General features: G+C 42.6%; 1 protein-coding gene across 1 annotated transcript; it reads left to right on the top strand.

Annotated features, from left to right (window-relative positions):
* Positions 1 to 1,116: 1,116 nt before the first annotated feature.
* On the top strand, positions 1,117 to 4,578 carry LOC104569427 (dopamine receptor D1.L). The gene has a single exon (XM_088522528.1). The coding sequence runs from the start codon at positions 1,835 to 1,837 to the stop codon at positions 3,188 to 3,190; it is 1,356 nt and encodes a 451-aa protein (XP_088378654.1). The 5' UTR covers positions 1,117 to 1,834; the 3' UTR covers positions 3,191 to 4,578.
* Positions 4,579 to 21,848: the final 17,270 nt, after the last annotated feature.

Here is a 21,848-nt window from a genome sequence, read left to right as displayed (position 1 = left end):
GGTCCCGAGCCTGGCGCGGCCCCACGGAAAGTCACCCGGCTTGCCCTCAGCTCCGAGACACCGGCTCTTACAGCCCAGTATCCGCGCTGCTGGATTCGTTATTCCCTGGAAAACCGAAAAAAAAAATCCGGGACAGGAAGCCCAGAGGGAAGTGAGCCAAAGCGAAGATGCTAGAGGAGGCGCCGGGGGGGTGCCCGCTGCGAGACTCTCTCCTGTCTTAATCCTCTAGGACGGAGCGGGCAGGCGGGGAGCCCTCGGCCGGCGAGGCGATGCTGCCGAGCCCTGCCCGGGCAGGACGGAGCCGCGGCCGCCGCGGGCCGCGCTCGGCGCCACGGAGCGGGAGTCCCCGGCGCTGGAGGTGCGCGGCGCGGGGCAGGGCGCGGGAGACCCCCGCGAGCTCCCTGCACCTGGGCTGCTGGTAAGGGCGAGAGCCTGATGGAGCTGGAGCGCGTCCCCGGAGCGCAGCCCCGCCGAGCACGAGGTGGGATTACTCCGCCGTAGTTATGGAGAGCTACGAGCTCGCAGCAAAGTGCTGAAGCAACTTTTCCCCGCTGGCCGAAGAACGTGCCCGCGCTCCTGCGCCGAGGCCGCCGCCTTCGCACCTCGTTTGGTGGCCCACGGGAGGTCACTCAGGTTCTTCCTCCGTCTCTCGTCCTTCTTCCAGTGCAAGACAGTGAACTGTGACGCCACTCTCGCCAGTGCTGGGAATACCGTGCCTTTTGCCTGGGATGACTTGCCCTGGTGCGCTGCTTCCCCGGGATGTACAAAGTGCGGCTCGGACGGACAAAGTTTGCAGACTGAGCACTAGGGGCCGTGGGCTGGGAAGAGCTGGGCACAGACTGGCAGGGCTCTTGGCGCAGGGTCCAAGGAAGCAGACCTGCTGCTCGCTTGAAAACTAACTCCTCATGATCACCCTCCGGCGGCTTTTGTTTTTACTTCTCCCCTGCCAGGTTGCATGTTCAGGGGAAAAAAAGCAAACCCACATGCCCCATGCAATGCAGTGTTTTTGCACTGGTTTTGTATATAAGATTTGCTATGCAATTCCAAAACTAAATAAGAAGAGACGGCCTTGCATCCCAGATCAAACAGAGAATCAAAGGTGAAAGGTAGGAGACAGAATTTCTCATTTAAATAAAATTAAATAACCTGAGCTGCTTCTTGCTGAAAACCTTTAAAACACCAGCCACTGTATGTTTGCTTTCCTTTTCTCTGGAAGTGTAAAACTTAAACAGTTTGAAACAAGATGAAGAATTGCTGCCTATAAGCAGAGAACTGATGCATTTTCTAATACGAATGTGCTGAGGAGGAGGGATGGAGTGGTTCATCAGTGAGACATGTAGGAAACTAAACTAGAGAAAAAGCACCTCAAATAGTGCAACGCTTCAGTAAATATGAAGGGCTAGCGAAATGGATGCTGGAAACTCTCGATCAATAGCTTATTTAAGTGGGAATATATGCAAGCATGGAAAAGTGATTGCTTTCCTGTCTGTGGGGTGTATTTGGAGAGGAGAGCGGCAGAGCGTTCGCAGGTGATCTGTCTGAATTGGGCTACTTGGTGCCGGGGTGGTGCAGGGTGTTTCTGAAGGGATTGCTTCAATACTAGTCTGCAAAGTTAACTGTGTTTGTGCATTTCAGTTCCTTCTTTAGAGAGCTCTCAATATCATTCAGGGCAACTCAAAGTGGATGAAGTCCATTCAGGGGTGAAGGTGCAAGCAAGGACCTCTCACTGTTTGGTGATGAGTAATTAATGGACGCCTGATGTCTCTAATGTCTGCAAGGAAAGCAGTTGCTGTCGTCACAAAAATCATGATATGATTTCCCCTCAGGAGAAACTATGACTTGGAACGATACCACTATGGATGGGGAAGGGTTGCTTGTGGAAAGGGACTCTTCCTTTCGGATCCTCACGGGCTGCTTCCTCTCGCTGCTGATCCTCTCCACGCTCCTGGGAAACACGCTGGTCTGTGCAGCTGTCATTAGGTTTCGCCACCTAAGGTCCAAGGTGACCAACTTCTTTGTCATCTCCTTGGCAGTGTCAGATCTTTTAGTGGCAGTTTTGGTCATGCCTTGGAAAGCTGTGGCTGAGATTGCTGGTTTCTGGCCTTTTGGTTCGTTTTGTAACATCTGGGTGGCCTTTGATATTATGTGCTCAACAGCCTCCATCTTAAATCTCTGTGTCATTAGCGTGGATAGATACTGGGCCATCTCCAGTCCGTTTAGGTATGAGAGGAAAATGACCCCCAAGGCAGCCTTCATCCTGATCAGTGTGGCATGGACCTTGTCTGTGTTGATTTCCTTCATCCCTGTGCAGCTGAACTGGCACAAGGCTACAACCACAAGCTTTTTGGACCTAAATGCCAGTTTACAAGGTATAAGCATGGACAACTGTGATTCTAGCCTAAACAGGATGTATGCCATCTCTTCGTCTCTAATTAGCTTCTATATACCTGTGGCCATCATGATAGTAACTTACACGAGGATATACCGGATTGCTCAGAAGCAAATAAGACGAATCTCAGCTTTGGAGAGAGCAGCCGTGCATGCCAAGAACTGCCAGAACACAAGCGGCAATAGAAGCAGCATGGACTGTCAGCAGCCAGAGAGCAACTTCAAAATGTCCTTCAAGAGGGAAACAAAGGTTTTAAAGACTTTGTCAGTGATCATGGGGGTCTTTGTGTGCTGCTGGTTGCCATTCTTCATATTGAACTGCATGGTTCCTTTCTGCGAGCCTACCCAACCGTCCAAGGGAGCAGAACCCTTCTGCATTAGTTCCACCACCTTCGATGTTTTTGTTTGGTTTGGATGGGCTAATTCGTCCCTGAACCCCATCATTTATGCCTTCAATGCTGATTTCCGCAAGGCATTTTCTACCCTGCTAGGATGCTACAGGCTCTGCCCTGTGTCCAGCAATGCTATAGAGACTGTTAGTATCAACAATAACGGAGCAGTTGTTTTTTCAAGCCAACAGGAGCCCAAAGGGTCTAGCCCCAAAGAGTGCAATCTGGTGTATCTGATTCCACATTCAATTATCTGTCCAGAAGAAGAACCTCTAAAAAAGGAGGAAGAAGGGGAACTGTCTAAGACAATGGAGAAAATGTCTCCAGCACTGTCGGGTATCTTGGATTATGAAGCTGATGTTTCTTTGGAAAAAATCAACCCCATTACACAAAATGGGCAGCATAAAACCTGAACAGTAAGGTTAACCCAGTAAGATCTAATAATGTATATGGTAATAATCTTTTAAAAGAAGATATAAAAGTTTTTTTAGTAAGAAATTAAGATCTAGAGAGAAAAACACATTTACACAAAGCCCAGAATAAATTTTCCTGGCATTCAAATCAAACTTAACATTTCAAACAATAAACAGCAAAAGATATTGGAAACTGGGGGAAAAGGGATGCTAAACTGTGTTTTTCATACTGAGTAAAATATACAGATTTGGATACAGTGCAGTGAAGCAAAGAACAATGCAGCAAAGAAAATATTGCTTCATCTCTACATTTAGAGAAGCAAATTTCTGGCTTGAAATGAGGTAAAAGATAAATGTTAAGTATTTAAAGATTAATGTTTACTAGAAGTTAAAAGATTGCTGTGTCTTGTGATAGTGGGTGTTAACAGGTCCTGATTAAAGGCTGAGGGATTGTAAAGATAGGTAGATGCCTTCTTAAAATTATTTCTGAAAAATAATTGAGCCTTATAATGAGAATGGATATTTTTAAAGCTTTGGGAGGTAATATGTTGATACTGGTTTTATTTATTTATTGTTTAAATTGATATTTTTCATATGTTATAACAGATTTAGCTTTATTTATGTTAAGATGTTTAAATAATGGGATATTTTTGGAGTGTCATAATTGCATTTTGACCAGTCAACCAGTCAGCACTTTAATAAAGCTCTGATAGTCTGGAGAGCTGGTGAGGAAAATGAAGGAATGTTAAGAAGCTCAGCAAGAAATGAAGGAATCAACAAAACTGATGCCGTGTGGAATTTGTTTGCTTGTGAGTTTTTTTTTTTATTTTAGTAGGATTTCTTTCAAAAGATAGGACCAGAGTTGACTGAATTATGAATTCTCTTCCCTTACAGAAATAAAATAAATTGCTGCTATTTATTTTTAAAAAGTTTCATGTTACAAAGACTTTGCTAGAATGTCAAGTTTGTGGAGCTGTAAATACCTTAAATACAATTACAACCTTAACAAGGATCCAATTTGAGAAGAAAAGCTTCTTAGGTAACATTTATTAGTATATAATGTTTTGTATTTATGTATGATAAACAGCTTTCTCAGACTTTTCTTATTTCAAGTCTTGGATATCTTTTCTGAACAAACACAACTGATTATAATGGTAGTAAACATGCCAAATTTCATTGTCATCTGTATTATTGCAGTAACACCCGGAGTCAATGATCATGCTGTCTGTCTGCTCCTGTATCACGGCCAGAAATAAAAATGAGGTACTTGGAGCTTTGCTTTGGGAACTAGGAGGACATGACAATTTAGTAATTACCATGCCTGTAGTCCATTCAAGAAGGAATAGTGCCTCATTCCCATTTTGGATTAAGACATTTCTAAACATGGATGGAACAGCAGTCCCCACCTCAAAGCCATCCTGTGAGCTCCAAAAAAGTTGCTAATGTTTTATTCAAAAAAAAAAAAAGCTACTTTTTCATTGTCCTTCCCTGCTGCTTTCCCTTTGTAATGCCAAAAAATCAGTGAACCTTAGCAACAGGAACATTGGGTGTTAATATTCAACAACATTTAAAGAAAGCTACTTGTTTTCTGAATGAGAGCCAGTGCTCTTTGGAGAAACTTTTCATAACGTATATCAAAAATGTGTTGTCAGTAAAAGAGAACTGAGAGAGAAAAAAATCTAACAAACTATATACATCCTGCATCAGGTCTGTGTATTTATGTATTGTGAATGTTTTCATAATTTTATTGCCTGTATGCTGCTTTCATACATATAATAAAATTATTTTGTGAACAGAAGGTCAAATAAAACAATCTACATTGCGTTTATTAAATAGATGCTGCATTTTGGCCATAGTATTGATCGTGCTAACAGCGAGGACGTGCTCCTGTTTTTCCATTTGCCCTTATTTGGGATCGTGTTAGAGGCAGATGGAAATTTTTATCAGAGGCAGGAGCAAGTCCTCTGTACGGAGAGCTCTCCCAACCGTTGCTCTGAACTGGGATTTGAAAGCAGTAACTGCCAAGTTTGGGAATAACACACTTGCTTTTGATGTGACTGTTTAGAATGCATAAAACCAGATTTACTAGTGACTCTTATGTCAGTGATCGTACCTTGGTGTATCAGAATAGCAAACTTTGCTTATAGCACTATTTTTTTATTGCCACTTTTTTGCTGATCTTTTTTTTTTTTTTTCTAAGTTATGTGGTACTTATGAAAGCTTGATACAGTCCCACGGCTGGTGCCTATTTTTCAGAACAAAATGACTCATTTCAGGAGTGATAAGATGGGGCCTTAGCTGAAGTTCAGCAATTTTATTCTTTTAACAGCAGGCCTGTATTTTCCTTTTGTCTTTGAGGGCTGATTCATATTGAAATTAAGGAGAAAAAAATAGAGAATTGGTCACAGCATGACAGATTCAGCAGTTGAGATTTAAATTGGCGCATGAGCCCCAGTGACGTCCAGCTCACACCCCTTGGTGCTAACATGAAGGAGTTGGCACACAGTTTCCTTGGTCAGTAAACGAAGGCAGGCAGGGGATCACAACTACCTCCAGTCTAAGCTCCTTGGATAAAATTTCCTTGAGTGTGCTGATGCCTGATGTTTTCTGTACCTATGAGGAATTATTTTACTTACTATATATATATATGTGTGTGTATATACATTTATATATATATTTATGAAATACAAAGTTCTGTGGTTGCTTAGTCAAACACATCTGCCTTCCAGCACTTTTATTCTCAAACCTTGCAGCGCAAAATATGATTTAACAGCTCACATAAAGCAATCTGTTTTAATAGTGGTCTATACGGGGATGATTTGTATTCTGAAAAAAATGGGTTGATCTAGTGTGACAAGGGGCGGCCCCAGGACCTTCCCCCCTGCAGTCGGACCTGGGTTTCGGGCTGGTGAGGTCCCTGGAGAGGTGTTAGACACCTCGCTCCGAGGGCTAATCTGAGCCCTTCCCTTTGCTATGAGAGGGAAGGCAGGGCAGGAGGAATGCTGACTTCTCTGAGCCTATTTTACTGTTTTCTTCTGTTCCTATTTAAGCTATTTATTTTGTCTCCTGACTCCTTCCCCTCACACAGGTTTTAGTCCACCTTCATCTCCGTGCACTGGTGATTCTTTAGTGATGTTCCAGCCTTCTTCCCTCAAGCCTCTCCCTCTACCCTCCCTCATTTTCCTCACTGCCAGAGCCAGGCGATCTCTCCGCTTGGTGTTGTTGGCCTCGATAATTCCTCTCTCGGGAGACTGTTCCGATCAAAATCCTTTTCCCCACAGCACGGCCTAGAGAGGCCTCCCCCGTGAAGCGCCGCTCTTACCTGCCGCAGGGCCTGGTGAAGGGTCGCGGACGATGGCAGGGCGGGCGCCCAGTGGCTGCTGCTCTACTCGTGTGCGGCCAGGCCGAACTCGCCGCGCGCGGCCGGCGTTACCTGCTCTGCGCCTGCCCCTCGTCCGCCTGAGACCAGCCGGGTGGTGGGAGCACCGGGGCTGCCGGGGCACCTCGTAGCACCTGGAGGCTTCCCAGGTTAGAGCAGTGCAGGTTCACATGCAGTCATGCCCTTTTTGTTTTTCTTCATTAATTTTTTTGGAGATAACAGGCACTTTGATGAAGTGTGGATACTTCCTCGGGAAGGTTTTCCCTGCAATCTGTTGCATTATGTGGCCGGTGAGATCTGCAGCCTCGTAGGAGCAGTACAACCCCTACGTGGGACATCGAGACACCTACTCAGGACACCAAGATGTCACAGCTACGATGGGAAGTGTTCCCCACGATCCCTGCGCAGCCAGGCAGCTCCTGGCCTTTCCCCTGGCTCGGAGCAGCCTGTGCATTTCCATGTGCCCACAAATGGCCTGGGTCACCTTTCTGCATTGCCACCTCGCGACTGAAGGTATTTCTTTATTTGTAGATGGAAGAGGTTAATAATTAGCCTGATGGCCTTGATGAAGGAGTTATTTGCAACGAGTGAACCATAATCACGGGGTTAAAGCTGAATACATTTCACCACTCCCTTGCCAAACATTTTATACTGATTTGGGTATCTGACCTAAAGCACAGAAAAGTTAATGAAAGTGTAAATGCCTGTGCTGATGTAGAGATTTAATAACAGAGTTATTGGGAGCCAGTCTTTATCTCATATCGATTTTTTGTTTTAGAATTACTGAGCCCCTAAATCTGACTGAATTCTTAAAGAGTTGTGATCTATGTCTTAAGAAACAGGCCATTCCAGTAAATATTTTTGTGTTTATTATACTGGTATTAGAATATGTTCCTAGAGATACCATTTGTACAGCCACAAAAAGAATGTACCTTAACTTACAAGGAAAACAATGGCATCTATTTTATAATTTTTGACAGATTAAAACACACAATGTCAAACGTTCCCACGTGGTTATGTTACAGCAGAGGGGAGCTGAGCAGAGCACTTGAGGCAGGCTGCAAGCAGGGACCTCATAGGTGTTAGATCTGCTCTCAGCAAAGGGAGCTGCAGCAATCCAGGAGCCTTCCCAGGCAGGTGGGTGCAGCTAACTTCAATTTAAACCTTGCTTTGCTCCACATGGCTCATGCATTTGCTTCTCTCACAACTTCCATGTTGTTATCTATGTAGCTCCCCTTAAAATTAGCTGGCCTTTTTCCTCATTGAATAGCTCCAACCCAATAAAACTGAAACTGTGGGATATTTTAACTAGTAAAAAAAGGAAGGACTAAAATCAGTAGGTGATGTTTGGCCATTTTCAACATGAACATCTCTATTTTTAGTTTGTTTAACTTTCCATTTCACAATTTTAGATCTTTCTAAACTCAGATCAGCTCTTTAATTTGAAAATATTTTGAAAACAAATGAGAGAAATATTTGCTTTCGAGATCCTCTTTGCATCGATGTGAGAAGAGAACTTGAACATGTCACTAACATGAACTAAAGTAGCAAAGTTTGTATTAATTTTAGAGATGGAGAATTATGGGTTCAGACACTAAGGCATTTTCCATAGTTGATTTTTACTTTCTTCATTAATAAGGGATTTCCCGATAGTGCTATTTTTCATAGCACTTTCATAGTGTTAATACCAAAAATTTTATGTATATGCACACACACATACACACAAATATACACATGCACTTTAGTTTTAATCAGTAGAGACTGTGTGAAAAAGAGATCGATGTAAAGTGCAGAGATAGGAACTTACATTAATATCTATCTCTGCTAAAAAAATAGAAAGGCTACACAGAAAATGAATCAAGATTGTGTTGTCTGCATTAAAAGGACGGCCTATGAGGATGGGTAGATCTTTGATGTTAGCAATCCTTCGTACATGACCTTGTACTGAGCATTTCACCCTGGAGTAGACTGAGACTTGCAAGTACTGCTATAGCAGTCACCATTTCAGAAAGTAAAGTTAATTAGATGTTGATAACTGGTTGTGATGTATGTGTTTGTGAGCATGTGCACCTGAAAGATGAGATATTCAGAAAATTGTAAGAGCACAGAGTATGCTTTGAAATTGCTCATTAAAAGATGTTTTAATTTTTTAAAAAGAGTCTTTTAAAAATGCTGCTATCTATTTTTTTCACTTTCTAGTTTTCTAAGGCTTTTGTAACTACTAGTGTAATGATTTTGAAGATGTAAACTGTACCATCCAATTTCAGGTTATTCTGTGCTTCTGTAATTGCATCAGTCTTTGATATTGCTCTTTGTTTTCTGCTGAACTGACTCTGCTCCAGCAGCTTCCTTCAACCAATTGACATCATGCCTGAATCTGCAATCCTTGGATCCATCCAAGTCTATTGGGATGTAAATGGGTCAAGAGTGAAAAGGAGCCCCCTGAAAATGGCTGCTTTTAAACAGCAGGAAATTATTCTGGAGAAAAAACAAACAAACAAAACTAACGAACCAAAATAAATTGAAGTTAGTATCTATTTTGAAGGACTTAAAGTGAGTATTTTTTTCATATTTTTCCAGATTTATTTGCCACATTTTGAACTAATTTTCTTGAAAGCAAAATAATTTGCAGGTACGCAGCTTAAAGAACACCAGTATTTCCTGAGCAAGGAAGCTTCTTCCATTATAATGATTATATTAGTTCTTGCTGCCTGTGTCCATTTTGCTGCCTTTCAGCAGGAACGATTTGCTTCCTCCTCCTTCCATATCATTCACATGTGTTCACTCTGTGTGGCCTCTTGTGGCCACGAGTTATCAAACTTGAAACTTAGAAAAAAATAATAGTTGAAGGGTAGGATTCCCGCTTCTCATGGTACTGATGGAAGTAATCACGTTGAAATGATGCCAAGCTGAAGCAATGGAAACAGGGATCAAACCAAGGCCTTGCTGAAGGATAATGTCGTGGGCTGTTGTGCAGGATGCATGCATTTCTCCTCTGCAAACAAGACAATAAAAGAAGCACTTTACATGCCACGGGCTGCAATCAATGGAGCGTTCAATATTTCAGTCACTTTCTTTTCCAAAATGACTGGTGATTCCTTTCCACCCCTACATGCTTGCTGCACTCTAAATTAAATAAAGGAAATAGTCACCAGTAAAAGCCTCTGGGGTTTAGAGTGCTGCTGGACAGTGACAGAGAGGGATGTGTCGGGTGGGAAGGCTGAGGAGAAAATGCACTTTTCCTTAAACTGCAAATTCTCTTCACATCTGTGCTTGTGGAGGTATTTGTTTTTTGGCTTTCTCTTCGTCGTGGCTAACAGAAAATCATTCCTGAATATCACTTTCCTATGTGCTTTATGTAATCTTCTAAAATAAAATAGGTTTTGCAGAAAAAGAAGGCCCTTGCTCGCCCAGGTGCTCCGTGACAGAAATGCCACATGGCTCCGGGTGGAGTGGGACCAAGCTAGACCTAGAGCTTCGTTTCTGGGAAGCTCATTCTGAGCTTTGAAGCGAGGATTTCCTTTCCTTGGGCAGAACGCCTCATTTATGGCAAGGAACTCCCTCATTTTGCGTTCATTATCGTCTTTCTCTCCTCCTTGCTCGTCTGATTGAAATCGGGAAACTTAGCATCTTCTTTTAATATAAATAAGCACTTAGCTATATCCATAACCCAAGTACACACAAACAAAACAGACTGCAAGTGTCTCAACAGTTAATTTAATCAAAAGACCCCTTGTTTTCTTTTCCTAAGGAAAATAAAAGACTGCATAACGGTTTCTCAGTCTTGAAGCTGCTCTCCTAGGCACACGTGAGCCACAGCTTGCAGCCTGAAACACTGCACAATTACAGCACGGCTTATCAAGCAGATATACGCTGTGCATGGAAACAGGAGCTATATCAGAAGAATAAACTAATGAGTAGGCCTCATGATATACAGTCCTGTGCACCACAGGCAGATCTGGAGATATTCATAGTGCTAAGCATTAGGATTTCTGTGGTTGTTATTCAAGGGAGGACACTGAGATGAATACATGTTCTCTTACCGGAGGTGCTAGGGAAGGCCCAACCACTGCCTGTTGCAGCAGTTGTGGACTGTAGTGTCCTTTTAAACTTTTAATTCTAGTTCATCCAAGTCTATCGTGTATTTCTCAGCTGGAGGCTGAGTTGGGGGAACACAGAGAAGGAAGTTTGCTGTTGCTTTCTTGTCATGTTGCTCGTCACTCTCGGAGGAACCTTAGCTCTTGTTATCACAGTGTTCCCCTGGTGTTTTTGCTTTAAAAAAATATCCTTGGCAGTTTCAGGAGGTAAATGTCACCAACCCAGTCCCACATTTAAAGAAACTAGTAGTGAAGACTGGAAGTTTTAAACATATGCAATAGAAACATCATCTGAATCTCACAGCAACTGGACAACGAACCCTCAGTAAATGCTGCCTACGCTGGTGTCACGGAGGGGACACCGGCTGGCACAAGTCCTCCAAGGCTGCCCGAATTGCCACCCCGCGTTATCTCTGTTTCTGCAGCTCAGGAGCTGAAGCTAGAATTTCACTGGAAGCTTTGATTTTATTCATTCTGCAGCCAAAATTAGGCCATGAATGCTGCCAAGAGGCATGCTTTTTTTGGTTTGATACACAGAGAATACATTTTTAATGTTATAAGTGCTGTTCTCTACTATTGGGCTCCCATGTGATGGATAACTGCAGTCAGAGCCTTGCAGTAAAGCATTTTATTTCAAGGGGGATGGAGAAAAACAAAACAAACAATATTTTTGTTATTAAAATAGAAAACACAGTGCCAGAAAATCTACATTTAACTCACTAGCATCTGACTTTTCTCAGATTTGAGCTACCCAATAGTAATTCTCTCTTGAGAGTCTAGAATCAGAAAAAGAATAGTTTTCTAATAAAAAAAAAAAAAAACAATATTTACCACTGCAGGAAGAGCTGAATGTCTCGACATGGATACCAACCTTCAGCTAAAGCTGAGAAACATGGAGTATAAATGAAGATAGTTCTAAATTGTAGTTCCCAGCCATTTATGGACCTGGTGTGACACTGCTTTTATATATTTGTGGCTTGAATGTCATTTCTTCTCAGCCGGGCTCGCACTTTCTCATCACGTCACCCTGATGAGAATGGTTTCCTTTCCTAAAGATTTTCTGATTGCAAATGTTACCCAGCACCTAGACAGAAGAATCATTGCAAAGAATTGGGGAGTCACCTGAAATACAAGTCCATAATATTGTGAGATTTGCTGGAAAACTATTAGTTAAAAAAAACAGGAGAGAGATTAAAAAAAAAAAAAAAGCTCTCAGTCCACTCAAGGGAAAATGCTAAGCAAAAACCATTTTGCTCTATTTCTGTGTTTGTTGTCCCATGCAGCAGGCGAGTGTGGGGTCCATCAGTGACACTGTCGGTGTGTCGGTGTCAGTTTTATCCTCTCTTACTCCACCTCAAGAGTCGGGAGCAGCTCTGCCCTGTGGGATCTGCACAGGCTGCGTCTACTTAACTTGAGAATCTGTGCAATTTGGAACAAGTAGATTAGAAGCAGTGCTCAGGCAATCCCGGCTCTGCCCAGGAGCACTTTCTAATCAGCAAGTTTAGGGAAAGAGACAGTGCCAGATGAACAGCTACTTCATTTCTGATACTACATATTCTGATGTTTCTTACAGAAAACAGGACATACTCTTGCAAGAATCTGGACAATTGATCTCTTTCTGGGTTAACCTGACAAAGGAGTTTCCAGGGGAGAAATACAGAGGTATGAATCCCCTTGAGCTTTGGGGTCATCCTATTTCACAGCATGAGATTTATCACCGTTTTTCATGTGGGGTTTCGTGTGGTTGCAAGTCTGTATTCATTTGGGAAAAGAGGCCCTTTCAGAGCCACTGTGCACTTTGAGCAATTGAAATCCTAACCATCCAGCAAAATGCAATTGGTTGCTTCCCCTATTCGCTGTTGAAGAAACATTCCTTCCTGTGGAAGGAATAGACAAGGAGGACAAGGAAGAAACTGCTCACATAGAAAAAAAAAATTGGAGGCACTCAGGGACAAATGCCTATCTATCACAGCTAGCTGAGTAACTCCACAATAATGTAATTTGTTCCATGGGATTTGGTTTAGATTTATGCTGGCATGCATAAGATCACAAACTAGACTTCTGCAAGCATGGTTCACCAACTGATGAGCAGAATGTGATTCTAAAGAAATTCCAGATCACCTTAACACTGTCTAATGTTTCCTTTAGAAGACCCTACTTTCGGTTGCTTACCACTTTGCCAAACCTCAATCATTTGGACAGATATTTTTCTATGCTGGATGCATGCCTCAGGCAAGTCGACAAACTTTTAAAGTGTCAGTCAGAACAGTGAAGTCAGCGTAAGTGAACATGAGAAAAAGAAAGTTGCTTTTCCCACATTAAAATTCATGGCTGTTGTGATGAGAAGCTCGGTGGTTGCTGTGCTTTGGGGAAAGGGCATATTGTTCTGCAGGTGGCAGACACTGGTTGTGCCTTCTGCTCAACTGTGGATTTTATGATTCCAAAAAGGGAAAAACACCCAAGTTCTGCAGTTTAGGAGCTTCTGGAACCACCTCACTTAGAAAAGATGAAAACCGTAGTTCTTGCAGGAGGTACACGTCATTGTGTGAGTAATTGAAAAGAAATTGGTCAAGGTATTTTTCAGATGTGAGCAGAAACAGTCTGAAATCAGGGTTCAAAAGCTTTCATGGCAGGAGAAGGATGTTCAGCTACACAAGTGACCTCTTGGTGAATCTTAACCTCTCATCTCAAGAGCATTCACTTTTGTCCTCCTCTTCCTGCCCCTCTCCCCAAGCCACTTTCTTGCAGCATTAAGAAAGAAGCTCAGGCTACAGAAAAACAAGCAGGAACTGTTGGAGCATTCCCTCCTGGGCTGTGGCTAGGTTTCCCCTTGCAAACACAAAATTCAGATGTCAGTGTAATCCAGACTTGCTCGCGATATAGCTCCTGCTCTCAGCCACATATGCTGTTGCTTCATGAATGATCAGGCTTTTTTTTCTCCATCTGCCACAGCCTCTCTCCCTGATCTGGCTGACTGAAATGCTCTCAGGCAGAGCTGCCATTGCTGCAGCATTTCCTTTCTGATTTGCATGGCACTTAGTGCAAAGGGGGTTGGTAGCCTCTGTTTCCACCTGCTCCTCAACCTGGTACAATTTGTTCTGTTAATGAATCTTTACAGCTCCTCTGTGAGGGCTTGTCACTCCTGCACCGAGGGGCAACGAAACACATGGCAGAGGCAAATTCAGACTGTGGCCACAATGTCCTGGCTCAAGAGAGCAATAAATGATGCACCTCTAGCCCTGCTCAGTGTGGTCAAGGAAGACAATTAGGCACTTTCTCAGGCTGATGTAAGATTTAATAAATTATGTTTTGCAGCTACTTACACTCATTGCCTGGAAAGAGAACAAGAGTTTGGTAACTCTGGAGAGCCAGAATCTGAAATGCTCATAGCTCCTTTGATCTGGACAGTTCTTGCAGGTAGTTCATGGTAGCCCTTGCAGGATGCTTACAGGATCAAAGGATAAATTTTATTGACAGAACTGAAAGACAGATAAACGGAGAGCTTCTTTACACACATTCATTTCCATTTCAAGTGTCTGGAAGACTTGATGAAGCTGATATGAAGGAACAAAGACAAGAATTATATAGGTTGGGTTTGAGAGAATCCAGAAATGTATCAGGCTATAATTTTCATTTTCTGGAGCATCTCAGAAGGACCAGAATCCCCACCATTTTGTCTCTTGCTCCTAAAAAGATTTATTTTATTTTTTTCTGATATTCTCATTTTCTTCCTGACCAATTTCTTCCATGCGGAAACTTCCAAGAGAGGAGCAAAAGCCGACCTGCTCAGCTGCCACATGTCACAGGGTAACCTCTGGTAGAGGCCTGACCCGCACATGTAAGATTTCTTCTTCAGATACGCAAAAGATATTTTTCTGCTTCCATAGCCTGTAAGGGCTTCAACTTCAAACATATCCACTAAAGCCGTCAACAGCATGATTGGATAGCCACAAAACCTCACAAAATTGTGCACATTTGATAACTACCTGAGTCCTCTACACTCAGCGACATGGTGAGGCTGGGAGTTACTAGACTGTTTTATCTGTTCATCTGCTCTAAGTCTGCTCTCCTCGACCCGCTGCTATTAACTAGAACAATCTGCTTCTCTGCCTGGGCTAAGGGCTAATATTGACCTCCTTAGTTTGCCCTAAACTTGCAGAAAGCTTGGGCAAACACAAGGAAAAAAATTAAAAAAGACATTGAAAACCCTGAGTCTCAAACAGAGAGAAGGAAAGGGAAAGTGATGACAAGACATGCTCTTTCATGCTCCTTCATGCAATAAATCCTCACTCCTTTTCAGCATGCAGTAATTCCCTCTGCTTCCAGCCACTCTCTCACTCACCTCACCACCATGAAAGGAGGAATATTTCCTATTAACCAGAGCAATAGGATCCGTTTGTTTATCCACAGATGGACTTGGACTTTGCCAAAAAAAAAAAAAAAAAAAAAAAAAAAGCATTTGCCATTCACTGAAGTGAATGGCCAAGTCCTACTCTGTCTGTACATCTGTCTGGGTAGCCAAGGAGGGTTTGATGTCAGCCAAAGTGTTCACCCTGCTCATGTGAGAGGGGTGAAGCCGAAACCTGGTGTCAAGAACTTTATAAATATTGGGTAGAGCTGACCGGCTCCAGATGGCCAGCATGGTAGCTTGCAGAATAGTCAAATCATAATTAGAAAAAGCCACATGAGCGATTCTGAAAGTAATAAGATAATGTTTCTGTAACACGAGTGACCTGGGATCAGAAAAGCAATCACTTTTGGCTAAGTCGTTCAGCCATTTAACCTTCTTAGCATCTGAGAAATCCCCTGTAATGGACTCCCCGTTATGCAGCACCGCCCCATCTGCAAGGCAGACACTAATAATGTCATTGTTTTATCTCTCTTCATTCTGCTGTCAGTTAACCACTGTTTTCTCCGTTAGATAACAATAAAGCTGATGTGCATTTTACTCTGTTCAGATATATTGCTCTCTAAACGAGAGGAAATAATTCCAGTTTAATGTCAGGCTCCAGTGAAGGAAGAAATGAACATGAAAAGCAAGCACCCCCTTGAAATACTTGTTCCAGAGGCAGAATTTATTAGTATATACTGCATCTCCATTTTTCACTGGTGTTTTGTGCAGCCATGGCAAATTACATGTAAATTGTCGTAGCTTCATTGGCTTTAAAAGTACTGCAGTTACAACTAGCGCCTGATGTTAAAGCAATTAACTGGAATTGACAATATTTAAACTGGGGCATGAATATTGAGAAACTGAGAGTGAAGATCTTTTCCGGGTTCAAAATACCAGCCTGCTTCCATATCTTTTGTTACTTTTTGATAGTTTTCCTGGAAAAGGGAAAATCCAAACCCTTCCTTGTTTGTCGCCTTTCATGCTCAAGTTCCTTAAACTTTCCTAATGAGACACTTTGTTCATCTCTTATCATAGTTGGCATGATCTTTCACATCACTATTTTTATTGCCTATTCAGATAGCAACATCCATAACTCCTTAGGAGCTTTTCAAAAACTAAGAAAACCAGATTTTTGTGCCAGAGAGTTGTTTATTGTTTATTTATTTCCTTAAGAAATAGTTGTTTCCAGGATTAAAATATAAAACTCACGGTAGCATATGTAGACCATGGTAAATGTCTAAAGAAAAAGGCAAGCAGTCTGAGGTTGAGAACGAGCACTGAACACACTTCAGGTTTAGAACACTATTTTCTCTACTGTGCTGCTGCCCGTCACACATGCTGTAACTTGTCCTGGGGGTTGAATAAGAAAGTGGCTGAAATATTCAAGAGAGGGATATTGCACCACACGACAGTTCAAGTTTTCTGTTCTGAGATGTATTTAACACAGTCTGTTAGAAGATGAGGAAGTCAGGGTCACGGGCTTTATTTGTTACCCAGATAGTCTCTTCTTAAGCCTTTTCTTCTGTGTGATGACAGCCCATGAGGTAGGCCTATCTGATGGACGACTGTCTCCAATCAGGATCAAGAGCTTTAAAAGCTACATAGGGTATCTACTGGGAAATACACTCAATAAAAGCAGCAATTCATCTCCTTGGCAATCTGATGGTTGTGAAGTCTGCCTTGTCCTGGAAAGCAGAGCAAAAGAGAGGAAAGACTGAATAATGTGTAAGAGCTGTCCCTTGATTTATGTAAACATATTATCATATGTTTAAATTATATGCTCAAATTATATGCTTAAGAAGCAGAGAATAAGATGATACAGCACAGCCAAGAAAGTGAAGAGTAGATTAAGACCAGATTAAATCCCTTTCAAACAAGCTCTGGATGCTGCCTCTTTACAATATTGTGATTAGAGAGCAGCCCAAACCTGAAGGGGAGCAAGTCTGGAGCTGGTGACTCATGGGGCTCAACCACAAACCCGAGGGGTACAGAGAGAGCTCAGATTTTCAATCATCCTCTTTGGGCAGAATGAGGCAAGCAGACAGGCACTGGGTGATGCTTTTGGCGGAGAGGAACTGGGAGATCTGCATGCGAGAGCGGCTGCCAGCGTGCAGGCCGAGCCAGGCCGAGCCACGGCCTGTGGCCCTTGCGCGAAGGACTGTTTGCCAAGGGAAGGTGAAGAAATACATCCGAGGACACCTTTCTAAGTGCTCCAGTCACCACTGTGCTCTCATTAGGAGGACAGAGGTAAAATCCCAACTGAGATATTACTCTGTTGCTCTGACCCTTCTGCAGCATGATTTGACCTGTTTTCAAAATGCTTTGAGGTGCTCGTATGGCCTTTTTGCTTGATCTGTGCTGGCTTCATGACAGATCCTCTGCTGAACTGGTGGCGCTCTTTGCTCTTCCTTTGGAAATTCACAGTGTGAGTTTAGCAACACATGCTGAAAACACCCAGCTCCAGTGGTCGACTTCTTTGGGCAGCTCAGCAATGGTAAATTGCTGCATGGTTGTTCTGCAGACTGGGACTCCACAGCGGGCACTGCGCTGCACAAAGAGGCTGGGGGCAGTTCGTTAATCAGTCACGGTAACGAGGATAACATGATGTAGGAAAGACTTTAATCAGGGAGGCTGTTGAAGGGAAAGGAAGGGTTTGGGGTTTACATGAGTGCACAAGGTGGTTGCCTTGTCCCCCTGCTTGCTCTGCCACAGGGTTTGGGAAGGTTTTTGCACAGCCTCAGGCCCTGTTTTGTGGGATAGTCACAAATCTGGCCTCCTGGCAAGACTGGGTGACAGAGAATGTGACCTGCTTTCCTTGAGCATGTTGAATCTCCCACAGTGTGAGAAGGGAAGGAGTGGGGTTTGTGAGAACTTCAAATGAAAACAACTTTTCATTAAGATAAAGCAAATGCTTTAAGCCTAACTCCTTTCAGAATTTTCCTTGGTATCAAAATTCTTTTAAACTAAAGGTTTTCTGTTCTTTTTCTTTTTTTGTTCTTTCCCTTTTAAGTGGTTCAAAGAGATGATGCTACATTACATAACTCCTGCTATTTTTCAATTATTAAAAGCCACCAGGAAACGATATGCTGGGGAGTAGGGACAGGATAGCCACAACTCTGAACAAGGCAACCCAGTTTATACCCTTGGCTTTGAGATGTGTGTGGAACCAAATTTAGGCAGTCTTGGGTGAGAAACATCTCCTGGCTTCTGCCCTTCTCTTTGGTACCATGGGAGCTGAGGCATTTTCTGGTCCGTCTGTGTCTGTCCCCTCCTTCCACCAAAGTCTCCCTTTAATAAGGATGTATTAAACAGCTAGATGAGCTAGGGCTAATCTCAGAAATCTTTTTTTTTTTTCTTCTTCTTCTACATACAGAACTAATGTGTAAATGTGTGTTGCTGACTCTGTCATTTTGGATTTATTTTTTGAGATTCTATGCTCTAGATTTGGATTAAGAAATTGTCTTCCCACAGAAAATGTGAGGATTAACAGCCTGGTCCTAAAAGCATGAATTCGTTTATTTAGTGTGAATATTCTCCTGAAATAGAAGAGAGATTTATAAATCCTTTTGTCTTATAAAATGAAGCTCTTTCACAAAAAGAAAGAAAAGTGTTAATTCAAACAAAAGATGCAGGATCTTTTTATTAACTATGTTCTGGAAAGTATGTGGAATGCATAAACCAAAATGGGAAATACCTGAACTTCAAGCATTTTTAAATGTCCCTGAAAATTCAGGGACGAGAGCTACTTTTGTGAGATTTACACAGGACATTTTCTAACCTGTTCATGTGTCAGAGCAGCTATTCATCCAGAGTGCAAATTCAAAGCTCTATAAAGCAAACCCAAAATCTTTCTAAGTTTAAATATTCAATCAAAAATAAAGGGAAAGTAACATAACCGAAAAAGAAAAGAGAAAATGTTCTGCAGCTTCAGAGTAACATAATATTAAAACCAGTTTTATCATCTTAGATAGTATCTAAATATCAAACATGACAATTGTTGCTTTTCTTTTTTAGAAGCAATCTGAAGGCTTGTTAAAGCAGGTTTTTTCTTTCTCTCTGCTAGGATAACAGCGTTTCCCCAACACAGCATGCTTCCACTGCATTGCAAAGATGTATTAATCTTTGTCAGTGATGTGAAGCTGAGCCCATGGAGCTTGCAGAGATCCCTCTGCCTTTCCACAGCTGCCGCGCGGCTCCGTGTCAGGCAGCCACTGCCCCTCTTGCAGTGCCGGCGGCTTCCCTGAGCGGCACAAGTTCAATGCCTCTATTTTCCTTTACCACAAGGGAGCTCTACTGTTGTGCTTAGCGCGCAATGGGGCGTACTTGGTGATTACATTTTTCCCAAGAAATTCCCCTCAGAAAATGCAGCTGCCACAGATGATGGTGTTTTGGTTGCTGGCGGGCTCCAGGATCTCTGCGACACCCAGCACGGGTGCTCACACATCCCTGACCTCTGCACTTACTCATCTGCCATGAAATTAATGCCCTGGCTTCGCTTTAATTATGTTAACTGGACATTCGTTAAACTGCTCTGTTCAACCAGGATGCAGAACTGCAGCTTGCAGCATCCCCCAGCCTGTTTCTGAATTCTTTGTTTTTACCAAATATTCCAAAACCGACTGAGTATTTGTTGAAAACGATGCTGTTCAGACAAAGAACAAGTAGTCCTTATACTTGAATAGTATAGATCATTAAAAGGTCTATAGATCATTAAAGCCTGGGCAAGGTACAAATCTTTCAAGAACAATTAAAAAAAAAAAAGATCACTGTTATAGTGATCCCTGAATATATTGAGTGCAATTTTGTCCATGTTAACTGAATAAGCATGTGAAAAAAATTCTTTCCCAGAGCTCTGAGAACATCTGGAGGGCAAATCTCATTGCAGCTTACCTTTTTATTGTTCTTTTCAGACCCATTTTCTAAGCAACTATTTAATTTTTTATCTCTTCATCCACTCGTTCTGTGCAGCCCCTTCTGGGTGGAAATAGCAGTCCACTCATAGCCTACATCATCCAGTGCAAACCAGTCTGAGGACAAGCAGGTGGAAAATACCCTGTATCTCTTAACTTTAAAGGAGAATTGGAGGCAGAAGACAATTAACTGCTGGTACTGAAATTCAGACAGAAGAAAGGGAGAACTCCTCCATCCTAACTGCTGGTTCTTGGCTAAGCAATTATAGCCAGGTCTTTGCTTTTTTATTTTATTCATATAAAGAAACATAAAATAGCCTGCCACCGAGGTAAGGTACATGTTTGCCACTGATTCAAGCAGTGTGCTAGTAGAAGACACATTTTACCATTCCTAAACTGTAGCTGCATGAATTTTCTTTAAAGATCTAGGATCCATGCCAGATCCAGCTTCATCTTGCTTAAACTACGATAATACAAAGAACTCAGAGCCTGTTGGTAGGCATGCATATATGTATGCATGAATGTGTGAGCCTGTAATCAAGTACTCAAGGCTGCCAATAACCACTGATGCCAATGATGTAAACGAAGTGGTGCTGTAGGACTGAGTCCTGCAATCTCACACATAGAAATTAAAACTATACTGCATCCTAGCAACTTTCATCAAGCTTGCATATATTATCTTTTCCACACAACCAAATGGCATGTCTTAATCTGCCTGCAATTCCTACACTCTTCCTAAAACCTCTCTTGGGATGTCACTGCTCAGACCATTCTTCTTTGCAAAAATCGTTGCTTGTCCTCAGCCCTCGTCTTGGTGTTTCTTTGGGCAAGAAAAAAAAAGGCAAGTCAAAAAAGCTGCTTTTGAAATCTGGTCCTATGAAAAGAGAGATGACAGAGAGATACAGAGAAAGGCGCACAGCTTGAAAGCTGCAAAAATGTGAATTTCTGTGCTTTGGGCAACTTGGCAGAAATAAGCTACCGTGTCTCTTCCTCACCTAAAGCTTGCTTGTACTGCTGGGTGATCCAGCAGTGCAGATTCTGCTTCGAAGGAACCATTTTTTCCCCGTCTTTCTCCTTCTTTTCTCATCTGCTTTGCAACCGGAGCGCTTAGGGGATTTTCGTGGAGGCCTTTCCTTGTGTGAAGCTGGCGGGATCTTCCAGGCTGGCTGCCAGAGGCTGATAGCAGGTTCTCTCCTTCGTCGTGCTCTCATCGTAGCCTTCCTCCACCCGCCCCACCAAAGCTGCCAGCTCTTCTCCCTCCTCTGGGGTTGCCAGCTCTCTTTCTTCCTTGCGGGCAGAGTGTGATATTGAGAAGAGCCTTCCAGGCAAGCAGCCCAGGAAATGTCTCAATACAACACTAAACTTTCTCAGCAGATCTGAACATTTCAGGCAACTTCTCAAAAAAACAGAAAAAAAATGTGAGCGTTTACCAGAATGATTTGCCAAAAGGAGATGATTCCTGACCCATCAAAGACAACTTGAAAGCCCAATTGGGGAAGGTGCAGAAAAGGTCAACTACGATGATCAGGAGATGATCACAGTGTCCTTTTTAGGACAGCCAAGTTCTCTTACAGTTGTGGATTAATTTCAGCAGGATATTAAAAGGGTCTAAGTGTCAGAATGAGGGAGAGAAACATGTGTGGCACTGTGCACACTTGGGTTGCTCATGGGAGTGACTACATGGTTCTTGTGGCTGTGACAGCAACTCAGTGCCATTGCTGGGGGCTCCTCCTACTCTTGTACTATTATGTTTCTGTATTTGCTCATTTTTAAGGTCTTTCCAGTAGTATCTATCTGCCTGCTTCCTCAAGCAATGAAAATCGTTTTTACCTGGGGTCATATTTGCTGATGGCAAAAAGAAAGAAAAGGGAAAACATAA

This window comes from Tinamus guttatus, unplaced genomic scaffold (genome assembly GCF_059628265.1).
Source record: "Tinamus guttatus ecotype Peru unplaced genomic scaffold, ASM5962826v1 Tinamus_guttatus_pri_ptg000155l, whole genome shotgun sequence".
Classification (NCBI taxonomy): Eukaryota; Metazoa; Chordata; class Aves; order Tinamiformes; family Tinamidae; genus Tinamus; species Tinamus guttatus.
The sequence above is the reverse complement of the archived record's forward strand: the minus strand, read 5'-3'. Positions and strand labels throughout refer to the sequence as shown.